Source organism: Homalodisca vitripennis, chromosome 6, assembly GCF_021130785.1.
Source record: "Homalodisca vitripennis isolate AUS2020 chromosome 6, UT_GWSS_2.1, whole genome shotgun sequence".
In the NCBI taxonomy this organism is placed as follows: domain Eukaryota; kingdom Metazoa; phylum Arthropoda; class Insecta; order Hemiptera; family Cicadellidae; genus Homalodisca; species Homalodisca vitripennis.
The window spans coordinates 62993490-63009041 of NC_060212.1; the positions used below are offsets into that span (position 1 = coordinate 62993490).

General features: G+C 34.9%; 1 protein-coding gene across 20 annotated transcripts in view; it reads left to right on the forward strand.

Moving 5' to 3' along the window:
* Positions 1–15552, forward strand: part of LOC124364387 (calpain-A) — a 177101-nt gene that overhangs the window by 88754 nt on the left and 72795 nt on the right. For 16 of the 20 annotated variants that reach the window (XM_046819803.1, XM_046819820.1, XM_046819815.1 and 13 more), the window contains 6 exons: positions 4786–4962; positions 7849–7918; positions 10186–10303; positions 10666–10800; positions 11525–11693; positions 13337–13518. In XM_046819803.1, the coding sequence (XP_046675759.1) occupies positions 4786–4962; positions 7849–7918; positions 10186–10303; positions 10666–10800; positions 11525–11693; positions 13337–13518 (851 nt within the window). Of the gene's footprint in view, positions 1–1738; positions 2247–4785; positions 4963–7848; positions 7919–10185; positions 10304–10665; positions 10801–11524; positions 11694–13336; positions 13519–15552 lie in introns of those variants that run through there. The other 4 variants (XM_046819821.1, XM_046819806.1, XM_046819801.1 and 1 more) reach the window with 4 other exon arrangements.

The window sequence follows — 15552 nt, forward strand, 5'->3', positions numbered from 1 at the left end:
TGCATAGCATACAAATCAACATTGAGAATATATAAAAGGTTTTTACAAAGGGAAAAAATTCTTGACTTCTAAACCATGGTATCTAGTATTTGCTCTGGAGAAATTGATATTTTCCCGTAGTGGACAGAAAGTAAGTAAAAAGCGGTCAACCGATCATTCCCCATTTTGTTCCTTTAAGAGTTCTTGACCCGTTTAAATGTTGAGAACGGCATTTCAGCAACAATACATGTCAGTAATACTGAATTATTTAAATAATAATCGTTTTCTGAACAAGTAGTTGAAAAATTGGAACATTTTGGGCGAGGGCCCGGTTCCTTGGATCCCCTCGCTGGTTACGTCCTTGAGTGTATGTGATTCTAAGTGTAAGAATGTAGGGAAAACCTAGATTAAATCCGTCAATAGCAGTCAACATTAGTTCCTAGTATTTCTAAAACGTGTAAGTTTTCCGGCAGCAATCGAGTTGACAAATCGATATTAATACTCTGACACCTGTACTGGTGATGTAGCGACATTCTGACAACTGTCGTCATTGTCAAGTCAAGAACATAAATTTGATGAGTGTACTTGATGCGTATGGTTTTTATGAGGGCATGATTGTACAGCGATATCCATGGGAAATTTGATTTTCACATTTCAGAGTTACAAGGTTAGTATTTTGTGTATTGTGCATTTAAAGTATTTAAGGTCAACCTCGGGTTGGGTGCAAATTCAGGTTTATACATTTATGAAAATACTTAACTCTTTGATGTCCAAAGTATATTGTCTTAACTTAGACTGACTGTGGAGATGTGCCAGTTTATCTAAGTTATGGAAGTTCGGAAATTCATTCCAAGTTTCTGCATCAAATGCCGGATGCGGAGTCTATCTTGTTTTAAAAGGAAACAACTTGAATAAATTTACTAAATGTTAATAAAAATAATACTTTTCCAAATTGTTTATTTTTTGGACGAGGCCTTTCGAAACCAAAGGTTTCATCATCAGGCGACTCCACAAATAAATATTCACATAATTTTTGTTACAATTAGTATTAAAATACCATATGGTGTTAATTGGCTAATACAAAAATTTTGGAAATATTTCAGCCAGTATAAAAAATTAGATATGACTACAGTTTAATTTTTGAATAAATTGATAAGAAAGAAGACTGGAATTTTCAATAGGGCCCTCTTCATTCTTCATTAGTTTTTTTGTTTCTGTGTATGTGTAGTTTTTGCCTCTGAGGCAGGAGGCCTCGTCCAAAAAATAAACAATTTGGAAAAGTATTGTTTTTATTAACATTTAGTAATATTTAAACATTTTTCCAATTGTTCCAAGAGTCTTCAACTTGAATAAATTATAGGTACCAAATTAACAGTACCAAACAAAACAATAAATACAATGTGATAGTTGAAAAGGTGTTATATAACATGTGAAGAAGGTCGCTTGTAGTGTCGGACTGATGGCGCGTGATGACAGTGAGACTGTCAGTCCGAATATCCAAATATCAACAGCCTGACTGATAGTGTAGGAATAGATGTTGTGTAATAACTAAAGCATTGTCTATACCTGTTGCGTTGTCACTGATGTTAACCGTGATCCACTTGGAACGCCATTGTCATGATCACCTTCCTGTGTGATATGGGTCAGAACAATTATTGTCAAACAGTAATCGTGGATTGTGCGAGGCCAGTTCCGCGGCTGTGTGGCACTGCTATCGCAGACCACTTCCTTATCGCTCTGGCTTCTGTCGCTGGCAGTCGCACGGCCAGTGTTTCAGCATGTTCGTACCCGCCAAGAGCGCCGCGGAGGGGTCGAAGTTCACTCGAGAATCCGTAACAGTGGTCGAGTCGGACGGGTCCCGAACGAGATCTACAACGACAACGACGTTGATGTTCGAGGATACGACCCAGGTGAAGAAAAGCAGACGTGAACCTCTCGTTTCCTCGACGGGTCAGCGTGACTTGAAGAGAACTTCTGCCAGACCGTCGTCGCCGTACAGGCCTGGATCTCTAACGTTCTCCTCCTACACGCCACCGCCCCTGATAAACACCTACAGGGTATCCGGATACAAGTATCTTGACAGCAAGTACCCCACTGTTGATTACAAATCCGATCTGAACCAGAGCAAGGTGATCGCTCCTGTTACGACCACTAAAGACAAGACCACAGTAAACGGTCGCTACAAACCGATAATAGATCTTGATAAACAACCACGGAAAATGGGGTTGCTAAATTCCAAGGTGTCTTTGGGTTCGGAAAACGATGAGGTACAGTATAATTTTATTTATGTTGCCATTCCGGCATTGTAATTTTGTGATTCATGCCCAAACGAAATAGAAATATACCTTATAGCTTCTTGATATAATAGTTTTATGATAACACTAATCTACTTGGTCACAAAGTGATTCCTTATTCTTGAACAGTAAACTGTTTTTACATCAATAACGTAGCCAGAAATAAATGGGGGGGGGTCAAGACAACTGATATTTTCCTGTAGTGGACATAAAGTAAGGCCCCATTTTATTCCTTAAAAAGTTCTTGACCCGTTTCTATGTTGATAACAATCCTTCAGCAGTACAGGTCAGTATTAACGAATTATAAAAAAAATAAAATTGTTTACTAAAAATAATTGAAAGATTTAAAATTTTGGGGGGTCCGGGCCTCTTGGACCCCCTCGCTGCTACGTCGTCCTCGTGTTATATCACAGTACTGATAATTGTATAACATTGGCTGCGACACGATTTATACATTAGCGAAATTTAAAATTATTTGTCTTAGTTAATTAGTGTTATTTTTTAATATGTTTAATAACATATGTTGCAATATTAACAAAAACGTAAAGGGACATTATTACACAACAGACAGCTACTATTGTTGTTGATAGTGGCAATATATTATAATATGAATTTACCTGCAGTATCATAAAAATCTGTTGTGGGGATGGACAAGAACGTAGCCAGGAGAGAATTTTGGGGGGGTCCAGAAAACTGATATTTTCCCATAGTGGACAGTGAGGCCCAATTTTGTTCTTTAAAAAGTTCTTTACCCGTTTCTTTGTCGAGCACGATCTTTCAGCAGCAGTACATGTTAGTAATACTGAATTATTTAAATAATTATAATCGGATACTAAAAAAGTAATTTAAATAGATTAAAATTTGAGGGGGGTCCGGACCCCTCGGATCCCCTCGCTGGCTACGTCTTTGGCAACGGATATACTTATTTTCTATGTGAAGTACTACATTATATGAGACACTCGGTTTGTGCTGGAACACGGTTGTAATCATTATAGTGTTAATCTGCGTAAATACTAAACTCACAATGCATCGATTGCGAATACTTACAGTCTTCAGACGTAATATTCATGATATGTAAATATTGGCATTACTCATGTTATACTTTCCAAAGCGGTTCATCTTCAGAAACGTCGTTTATTCAGCTTCAAGTTAGCATTCATTTTATTCCGCTAGAGAGATGTCTGTTGCATTTATTCCGCGATATTGTCTGGAATTATGCGTTAAGGTCCTGTCCCCTTTCTCTTGGCGTAATATTTTGATTGATGTAATAAAATTTCGTAGTAAACAAACATGCAAACAGACTGATGCATAATTATAGTTATTATGCTGTCCAAAATTTTTAGTGAGTTATCAACATATGTGAATTAATTAATGTTATGTTTATAACTTTAATGCATTATAACTTAGGTACAGTCAATCTAAAAAACTGGTACTTTTGTTCTAATTGTAGAATTTATGCTCTGATTTGAGAGGATTCAAGTAATAGAATGCGAATAAATGATAAGCAATTATAATCTTTATTGTATATAGCATATATACACAATACAATAGTTTAAATTATTAAAGTGGAGTGCCGATGGGCGAGGATTGGACTTTGGGTCTGAGTTAAAGATAGCGCAGGTTCAAATCCTGTCTGTGACCGAAGCACTTTTTATCAGTACCATCGATCTTGTTCTGTATTGACACTCCCTTTATTCTGATATGATTATATTTGATAAGATTCTCGCACAGGCCAGTGGCCTATGAGGACGGACATAATAAGGCTTAAAAGGGGATCGGCCTCTCCTTAAAAAAATACTTCGAATTGTAATATCGACAATCACGATATCAGAGAACATTGTCAACGTTGTCGTCAATATCAGTGCATTCACGGTTTTAATAATTCTTTGACCTTGGTATGTTCTTCACTTCCATCCTCTCCGTCCGTCAGGTCCAATTTACTCTTGTGTTTGTGACAAAGTTCAAATGTCTTTTGTGGTCGAGGTGCCAGTTACTACAACGTTTGAACAGACATTTACAATTTCGTTGAACGTAACTCGTTCATCATTAGGTTCAGGAAAGCTGTAAGTTCTCACGAAATCCACGATTAAAGCAGTCAGAAATTGGTTCCTGTGACGTATTCTGCGAATGGCGCAGTGTAGCGGGTACAGTGGTTATCGCGAGATAACCGAAGCAACGTCGAGCATGGCTGCTGTTTGGATGGGTGACCGCTGAGCGATCCTGTCCTTGCAAGCAGCTCGCCTGCCATTGGTAGTGTTTTGGAAGTCACCTTTAAGCTGTTGGTCCTCAGGTCAAATGTTAGAGAGGGCTTTCTAGCTCTAACTTCACAGAGTAAAATAAGATATTCTTTAATTTACTTTCCCTGTACTTCAGTTTTGTCAATCCTTAACAAAAATAGTTGATGGAAATGGAAATGAAGAGAAAGGGTTGCAGTATACAAGTAACTGTGATAATGTTATGATTCAAGTGAACCGTGACAATGAAGTACTTCAATGATTGTTTGTTTCCACAGCTAGGAGAGCGAGGATCAGGATTCCGCAAGCAGACTGATATCCAGGACTTCTACAAGATCCGAGATGAGTGCCTGGCGGAGGGGAAGCTCTGGGAGGATCCAGAGTTTGAGGCTGTCGACAGTTCCATCTTCTTCAGCCGGTCCCCTCCCCGACCCTTTGAGTGGAAACGTCCTATGGTCAGTAAGAATGGATATCTCTTTATACTCGATTTTCTTGATATCTTTAACCGACTACTGAAAAAGTAATTGATAATTGTACTTCCCAAGTTATATATAATAGAACTAGCACATACCTGTGGCTTTGCCCGCAATTTCTCTGCAACATTCTGTGTATTTGTATAAGTAGCTTCCACGATTTCAGTAAAAACTTGAAACTGTTTTAGATCAATGTACATGAACCCCAATGGAAAAGTTCATAGTTTCCTTAGTGAAAGCACTTGTGATGTAATATGATATGGGGTCCTATGATGTTTTAAAAGTGGAATTACTCTTATAAGGTGCATCAGGTACTCATTTTACAGTGTTCATGATTAATAGAGCCAGAATAATTATATCAAGCAAAAGTGTGAGTAATTCTTATTTCAGGTTTTGCACTTCTAGTTCAAATTAATTATATTTCCAACATGAAATTGGAGTTTGCTATTTTACCCCAAGAACCAATATACTTATATATATATATATATATATGTAATTTTTTAATGAGGTTGGATTCAAAACAGTATAGTCTTCTAAATTATAAGTATAGGTGTTGTTATTGAAAGTTAAAAACTAAAATCGATAATCGAGAATACTAACTCATTTCAATATTTACATTATGACAAATGTATGTTATTCATATGTAAAGATAATACATAGATGATACAGTAAAGTTCTTGCTTCCCAATCCATGTTTGCTATATCATACTATTTGCTCGGTCCAATCTAGGAATTACATCGGTATTTATTTACCTAAGCAGTATCGTATATACATCATCAGTGTGAAATGGATGCGATGTCACCTCACAAAACAATATTGCATTTAGTGTTTTGTGTATTATTTTGTGACCCAGTAGTAATAAATTGGTTTGCCGAAGGTGTCGAAATAAAAAGTATTGTTACTTTTGTTATGTTTTCACTCTAAAAATGTAAGCAAATTAAAAATATTGGTTTAAAAAAATCAAACACATGGGTGTTGTCATAATACAACGTTCATACGTAACAGTTGAATACATTTAACTGGCTCTTTGAATTCACATTACTCAATTTTAGAGACCAAAGAGGGATTTTTTGCTGTTTCAAAGATCATTGGGGCATAGCCTGGAAGGATTTATGATATAAGAATTAGATCAATGTTCATCCTAGGGACCCCAGGAATGTCCATGTAAAATTTCAGTATAATCTGTGAATAGTCCATACGTGAAAGCAAAACAAACAAACATAGGCACTTTCGCATTTATAGTATTATTAAGATTGTTAACTGTTTAAAATACCAGAACTGTACCACAAATTACATACAAAGGTTTTAATATCAAAATATGTAATATATTAATCAGCTTATTCTAACAATATCAAGTAAAACATTACCATTTATAATCTTTTTAGTAAGTTGTGAGACAAAGGTTTTCAGCAAACATTGTAGCAATTGACAATGATCACAGATGAAGAAAACTGTATCATAGCTTCATTCTGCATTTAAAATATGGACCTTGTACTGATTACATCTTATCTTGGCGAGTGGCTCATCACCAGATTAAAAAACAACATAAGAAAGATTAATAATACCTATAATATTAATAATTACTTTAACTTTTTGAGGCTCTGGGCAACAAAGAATTCGCACAAGTAAATTCAGAAAATAATTTTGTTTTGTTATTTCTAGTTTCTTAAACCATAACGAACTGATAAGTAGATTAGGGGATGTTATAAAAACAATCTTGTTTTATTATTTTAACAGTTTCTATATAAAGTATAAATAAATTGTTGGAAACCAACAGGAATATCTTGCAGTGAAATGCGATAAGTTATTAACCACAACAGTACTACTTGATATTGTTAATATGATTAAGAAAACCATAAAGATAGATAGTTTATCATGTTTTGTGGAGCAATATAGATTGTTGAGTTGGTTATTTATTTCCTTGAATTTGCTCACTTCCCAATTTCCATAACAGTTGAATTTTTTTTATTTTCGTCTGCCGAATTTGAATTACTTTTGTATTTGAATAAATAAACACAAAAAACACTTCCCCATGGTACTTAGTGATCTCTTGAACAATGAGCCCTACACCAACTAGTATTCTTCTTGAATGAATAAACTCAAAAACACTTACCCCAGAGCACTTTTAGTGATCTCTTCAACACTGCAAGCATTTCCTACACCAACTAGGATTCTTCTTTAAGGACGCGACAGGGCTTTATTGAAATTGTGTCTTCAGTTCCTCTTTGCGATAACTCTTGATAGAAAAGTCCTCAGAACTTGAATTTGAGACATACGTTCTTCCTGTTCCAAGGAAGAACCCTATTGAAGTTGTGGCTAAAATGTCGAAAGAGTAGCCTGTTTGCATATCTGTAGTCAGTGTGCCCGTTGTATCTTAACTCTTGATAAAAAGGCCCTAGGGATTTGAAACTTTGAGACATTGTCTTTTGCTTGAAGCAATGAAATGAAACTTGGATTTATTAGAGGCGAAGCTAGAACATCAAATTCCTCTCTTCCTCGTGACAACAGTACAATCTTATTAAAAAAACACATAAATTAATAGAAAATAAAATATGATAATTGAACAAAATAACTTAAAAATGAATAGTTTATTAACAACACAACTTAAGTAGTATTATTGAACATTATTTTCTTTTGAGAGCAAGAAAGAGCCCTATTATTTTTAGGATATCTGCGCTACGTATTTAATTTTGTTCAGTCGAGTTCCTTGTTATTTCGATACTCTGTTGTATTGGTTCGCTAATAATCAGACTATATGCAGCAGGTTGCTATTCTGTTTGAAATGAAGGGATTGCACAACTGGTCATCTAACGTATAATGTTTTATTTTTACAAAGTGCATTGCATTAATTGTTTGTATGTGGTCAGGAAATCGTTGACAACCCACGTCTTTTCGTTGAAGGTGCTACAAGATTTGATGTCCAACAAGGAGAACTGGGTAAGTTATTAAAACTAAAAGCTGTTTTATTTTTAAATTGATTGAGATTTAATACGGATTTCTATAAGTACGAATCAAATATGATTATGCTTTGTTACTTCATTTAGAAAAAAATTACCACGTCTATTAGATGTTTTTTACAACACTATAGGATAAATCCATCGTAAATGTCAAGATTTGCTTAAAAATTTACGTACGAATTTTCATGTGAATGTTGAATTTAGTTCCATTTTATCTTCCGCTCAGTGTAGTGTTTGAAATCTGACACTGTCGTAGGCTTTACTTATGGACTCTGGAGTCCACATTTGTCTGAAGAGATCCAGACCTAATTGTGCATCTGATGAGACAATGAGAAAATCTATTCATGTAGATTACACCAGGTGGCTACTAGGTAAACCAGACAAAGCTCTTTTGTAGTCTAAAGTGTCTCTGATGTTGAAACGATTCAAAGAGTCCGTAACTGTCTTCATCATGGACTTTTTGGATCTCCTCAGATGGACGTGGACTCCAGATTCCAGGAGTCAAGTCTGTGACAATGTCAGACCTTGCACTGAGTGGAAGGTGAAAAGGAGCTAAAACATTCACATTGAATCAACCCTTCCTACCATAGCCATGTTATGTGTATAAGAGTTTCATTGGAATATTTTGTATTCATTAGTCGTCAACAAGTGAGATACATCATATTCAATAATAGTTTTTAATGTATGTACTTCAAATAGGTTCAGTATTTGATATTTTACCAGATTTGAATTTATTTTTAGCGTACTTGAAATCATAAATAAAGTATCATTTGACTTACTATTTGATTAAGATTATTAATGTTATAATTCAACTAATTATAAATAAAATCCATTAAATCCAAGCCTTGTACGTATACATAAATATTTAATTTTAGGTCTTGGAATTATAATTGTTCATGCGAAATATATTAACTGCAGCTGTACTTTTTCTATATATTTATTATTATACGGTAACTAATGTCTCGTCAACACAGCATTTACATTGTATTCATATTTAGCAATAAAGATAATTATATTGTTGTATAAAATAATCCTGTTGTAGAAGATAAAAAATTCATTCATAAACAGTTCATTTGTGTTTGATTTAACAAATGTTTTTGGTGGTTTAATAAGCTACTTTAAATTTAATCATTAACCAAGTTTGAAGCAGTTGAAAACGTTCAATCTGGTAGGTGGAATGTCAAAGAGTGGGGGAGTTTGTGTTGGTCACTCAAGTGGTATAAACCTGTTTTTATAAAAGAATAAATCGTTATTTATTGTAGTGATATCATCTTGTTAACTCCTTATTCAAGTTTAAATTCAAATTTGTCTAATACACAGTGGTTTTAGGTTACATAGGTTGGAGTTTTTACAATATATCATATGTACCTTCTCCTCAATCGGGCATTCTGCTATTATCGTTGAAATGTAAAAACCTCAAAATAAGTAAAAATCTACGAAGAGACATGATTTTTGAGACAGTTTCCACTTGGAATGGTGGTTCTGAGCTCCAATACAGTCTCATACTCGGTAACACATGGTACCCCATTGTTATTAATATCCCAAAAATGAATGCCAACAATTCACCTTTTGTTATACCTAGATCGACATTATTTTGCTGGGCTAACAGATTGGACTAGTTGATAATATATTGTAAGAAGTTTACAATTATGAAATAAGCGGTTTAATTACTATCCATTAATTAATAGACTGTAATTTCAGGGAGACAGTTGTGTTACATTTTTCGGTTATGATGTTACTTGAAAATTGACATAAATAACACTAATTATATTATTAGAGTATAATTCCTGACTTAATATTTTTTCTTATGTGGTGAATATATTAGCCACTAAACATTGATGAATTTCGGCTTGACCACATTTTAACCTCCCTCTAGAACATTCACGAATGACAACAAAAGTAATACTTGCAATTTAATGTACTAGAAAGTAGTATTATTATGTATAAAAAACCTTTTTGTCAAAAACTTAATAAAACTATTGTGGGCACAGAGCAATTTTTTGGTTGCTAAAATATTTGCCACTGTGTGTTAACTGGAATTGCATGAAAATAGATGTGCATGGAGAGATTTATTAGGTGGCTAATAAATTGACCACTAACCTGTAAAGAGTTAATAGATGAATACACTGTGCTATTCCACAAATTTTCATTTTCATCTGAGTTTAGAATCCCAAATGTTTATTCTATAATACTTCAGCCACAGGCTCGCAGCAACGTATATTTTAAACGTTTTTTTTTTTACCGCAGGTGACTGCTGGCTGCTTGCAGCTGTGGCTAACTTGACTCTGCAGCCGACACTGTTCCACCAGGTGGTCCCTGATGACCAAAGCTTCGTTGACAAATACGCTGGCATTTTCCATTTCAGGTAAAGTCGTATTTTCAGATCTGACTACATCTCTGTGATTCACAGGATGCAATAACTCACTTCTATTGTGCATATTATTGTTATGTGTAAGCAGTTGGTCACCTGGTCATAGTTGTTTGTCCGCAGACTTTCCTCATATTTACACTAAGAAGAAAATATTGTGAGAGTTTAATTTTAACTTAATGAAATCATTCAAGCAGTTTGGTGTTTGGTAGAATGGTCTTGTTTTGATACTTAATACCCGATAAATAGAAAAAAATATAAGCTGATTCTCTGAATGTTTGTTGACTGCCATAAATATAACAGTTGTCAGCTTGAGAGTGGAGTTGTAAGTCTAACCCACATAATGGTTTTTATGGCAGGTTCTGGCAGTACGGGCGATGGGTCGACGTGGTGGTGGACGATCGTCTCCCGACGTGCTACGGCAAGCTGGTCTACCTCCACTCCAGTCAGTCCAATGAGTTCTGGAGTGCCTTACTGGAAAAAGCTTATGCTAAGTAAGAACAATAATATAATTGCTTATGTTACTTACGATTTCACTCTTTTCCATATTGGAATGATAAAAAAAAGTAGCCTATGTATACTTAAATTAAAATAGATATTAAAGACGTCTTAATAACTTGACTGTGCAATTAAATACGTCTTAATACGTTGACTGTGGCAATTAAAGACGTCTTAATACGTTGACTGTGGCAATTAAAGACGTCTTAATACGTTGACTGTGGCAATTAAAGACGTCTTAATACGTTGACTGTGGCAATTAAATACGTCTTAATACGTTGACTGTGGCAATTAAAGACGTCTTAATACGTTGACTGTGGCAATTAAATACGTCTTAATACGTTGACTGTGGCAATTAAAGACGTCTTAATACGTTGACTGTGGCAATTAAAGACGTCTTAATACGTTGACTGTGGCAATTAAAGACGTCTTAATACGTTGACTGTGGCAATTAAATACGTCTTAATACGTTGACTGTGGCAATTAAAGACGTCTTAATATGTTGACTGTGGCAATTAAAGACGTCTTAATACGTTGACTGTGGCAATTAAAGACGTCTTAATACGTTGACTGTGGCAATTAAAGACGTCTTAATACGTTGAGTGTGGCAGAATCAGATTGATATAACAGTGTAATATCCATTAGAAAGTCTACAGGTGTCTCTAGTGCCTCTCATGTTGTCGGCCTGCCTTGTTGTATTCACATGTATTGTTGTTACAGGCTGCATGGGTCATACGAGGCCCTGAAAGGTGGCAGTACATGTGAGGCCATGGAGGACTTCACAGGTGGTGTCTCTGAAATGTACGACTTGGAGAAACCTCCATCAAACCTCTTCCAGATTCTGCTCAAGGCCTTTGAGAGAAACTCCTTGATGGGATGCTCCATCGAGGTGAGAAGCGAAACTCTGCCAATACACTAAAGTATTTGAACAGACAGGTTTTCCAGATCTCACTGCCTCGAAAAATTGCTAACACAATTAAAATGTTTTAATATAGCCTATCGGTTTCTCTGTGGAGAGCCGTGTTCAGTGAACAAATGTTAAACCAAAACATTTATTCAGTTTTAATTTACTCTCCATGGTAAGTTGAATATTTAAAGATTTGAATTATCAGCAATGTTTTGACGCAGTGTGAACCTACCATCATAAAAACTTTGATGATAGTCATGATGCTGATCATATAAGAATGAACCCTCAAAGTACTGACTATATTCACTTGTAGTACTACACAATGTTTGGAGTACATAAAAATTAACAGAATGTAACATATTACATCGGACCACCTGGGCCAGTGCTTGTAGCAGTATAACAAGTGAAGATAGAACTCCATTTCAACTGTACTCACCTTATTTTGTGGCTAAATAATTCGATAAAACTGTTTTGAACCCTCCAAAAATCTGCAAGGAGTATTTTTTGGAAGTGGGGGTTTGTTACTGAGAAGTTTTTAAATGTAAAGGTGGTACTTTATTTTAAAATTCTCCTGACACAGATAATTTAACAAGTTTTTATTGGCACTTTATTGAACAGCTTATTAAACTCCAAATGTTACCCAAAATCGTTAAAAAACTACTCTTACAAAAAATAACTAAGAAAGTTTAGTTCCAAACAAGATTTCAACATTTAAAAATAATTGTTAACATTTTGGAAATTAAAAATATTAAATACAACTGTATGGTTTGCATTACACCTAAGTAAAGGTAGTAAAAAAATTGTTGTGTCTAAACTTAGAGGCAAACAATTACTTCAAAAGATGAGTTTTAAGGCAGAAAAAATAAAGTCACCATGTATGTATTAATAGTGATATTTTTATAGTTTACTATTATACAATATACATTGAGAAATATTATCATTTATGGATTTTATGTTTCATTAGAGTGTGTCAAGACTATAAAATGTAAACAAATAAATTGAAAATAGTGATTAAATTAAACATATGGTTGTGCTGTTGTTAAACAATGTTTACACGTAAGAGTTGATTACATTTAACAGGCTCTTTAAATCTATAATATTATTAAAAAATCTTTCTATTTATCTGATTTTTTTCAGTGAACTTTTTAAAATAAAAGTAAAAAATATAAAATAGAAGGCACAAAAGAAAAATTAATTCCAGTCAGTTAAACATTATATGTTTATTATATTATTGATTTTGTAGCAAAGCAGTTTTCAACTACTAAATCTGGTCTGCACTCTGCAGATCATGGAGAAGTACAATTCATAGTGGTGTTGTACGTTTTCCTCGCTATGCACATGCACCAGTGTATTATACTCAGGGGGCGAATTCAGTTAAAAGTTTGGGGAGGGGTCACAATTAGGGGATCTAGGGGCCATGAAATATCCCCTACAAAATGGGGGATCCGGGGTTCCTTGCCTTTTTATGGATTTTAGAGTTAAAAATGTAAAAAAGAAAAACTAAAAAATATATATTTTTAAAATATTTGGGGAGGGGGAGTCATGGCCCCTGTGATCTTCCCTTTAAATCCGCCACTTTATGCTATTGCGGGGTCAGTGTAAGTGACTGTTTTTCTGTTGCTCAGCCGGACCCCAGTGTGACGGAGATGCAGACAGCGGAAGGACTGGTCAAGGGACATGCCTACAGTATCACAAGGGTGCAGTACGTAGACATAAACACACCCAACACTCAGGGCAAGATACCACTGCTCCGACTGCGCAACCCTTGGGGTAACGAGGCTGAGTGGACGGGTGCTTGGAGTGACAAGTACGTGCATTAGAAACCGTAGTAGAATCAGCGGTGTAACTAAGATTTGGGTTTAGGGGGGAGGGATGAATCTACAGGGAAGAGCACACCACACCGGAGGGGGGTATAGAATACATCTGAAATTAATAAAATAGAAAGGTCTAATTCAACATAAAAAAAAGCTCTTGGGGTTTAACCCCCTTATTTCCCCCTTATTCCCCCCTTAGTTACATCACTGTATAGCATTAATTCCTCTAAAGCTCAAATCACTATGAACTCTGCCCTCTGAGACAGTAAGATTTTTTACTTGTTATATACCTAACTATGTTATGGTTCCAAGGTTTTATATTCATAGTCTGGAAAGTAATAATGCAATCTTTTTAACCAATGGACAATCATTTAACACATTCATGATGACGTGTACGTGATACACACGATCTTTCAAAACTGCCGTCATGTACCTGATCAGGTACATACCAGGATTTCATAAAGTGCATCATGTGCCTAATGGGGTACATGCATTTCCTTATTGCGTTTTTATGTTTGCTTGCCTGGGTAATTTATTAAATATGAACTTTGCATCTAAAAAATACCTCAGACTACTGTGTACCCCGTCCAGCACATGATTGCTTAATTTTTAGGTAAATTAATTTGTTTCTTACCCCTTGGGGTACATGGAGAAACATTGAAAAATATATTGAAATAATTTATCTTGTTACACATTATTTTACATCTTGTAATCTTTATTTAAAATTCTAGTCAACATACTTTTCTCGTTAAACGTCAAGGTTTAAATTTAAAAACTACATTTTTTTGCCATTGTAATTGGAAAATTCAACATATAAGAAGGAACGAAAATTTTCCGTTATCGTGAACGTGTTAATATTCTTCAAAGTAGTTCCCTGGAATATAACACATTTGGCTGTGGTACCATTTTTAAAGGTTTAAATAGATAGTGTGCCCACAACATCTTGGGTTGCTTCAATTGAGCTAAATGCTCATTCTTGCTTTTTCTGTTTTGGAGATTCTGGGATAATCCACTCACGGCTTTGGACGTTTTGTCTCTGGATCATACTCAATCCACCTTTTACAGTCATAGGAAGTTACATTATGAAGGAAAGTTTCAATTTGCATGCATTTGAGAAGTCGCATCTAGAAATTCCATTGCGTATCTTAACACAGGCACAAAACGTGCCGAGATATTGATCCTGATGGCCCTACAGCTCGTGCCAATTAGTGAAGATATCACCATGAAGCAAGATTCTGTCACTTTATTCAACTGGTGAGAACACTTTAAGCAACTGGCACAAAAAAATTTCATTACAGTACTTACCGGACAGACCAAATTTGCTTTCATTTTTAGAATAAAAACTATTTTTCATATTTGTTTAAAGTTTTTTTTTGTGTAAAATTTTTATCACATTTTGGAAATAAGTGATTTTTTTTAGCAATTTAAACTTATATTTATTTCTTGTACACATTTTATTTTGTTTGGATAGTTTAATTATCAACATGGAGCAGTTTTGAGCAGTAGTGATTTTATTGATGGCTCTATGTAGATCTAACGACCTCTTGTAATTATTTATGATTAAAAACTTAAACCCTTCGAGGCAATCATCATGGCGGGAACCCTGCGCTAACGTCCAATTGCCACAATTAGCCATAGTTGGAGACTGGCGCAAGTGTTTGACTGCTTTATCATTGCTCTTTGCTGTGTGCATCATCATACAACTACTTTCTGGATTGCTAATCGAAATATCTATTAACCGTACTGATTTCCTTGTTAGTTGCATGTTTTTATGCCTAGTGATGCCATATAGGAATAATATATGAAACGTTTCATCGATTTCTTTATTGACAGTGATTTATAGCCGTTTTTCATCTAAATTCCTTCCAAATTCTTTTGATATTTTATAGAATGACTATATCAGTTTTGTAATTTCCTTCAGCTACTGTTTTACTGACATATTGTCATGATTGTTTTTACAGTTTTTTGTACAACACATGTAGTTTTATTTAAATTGACAATAAAAGCATATACATTTTTTGTACATA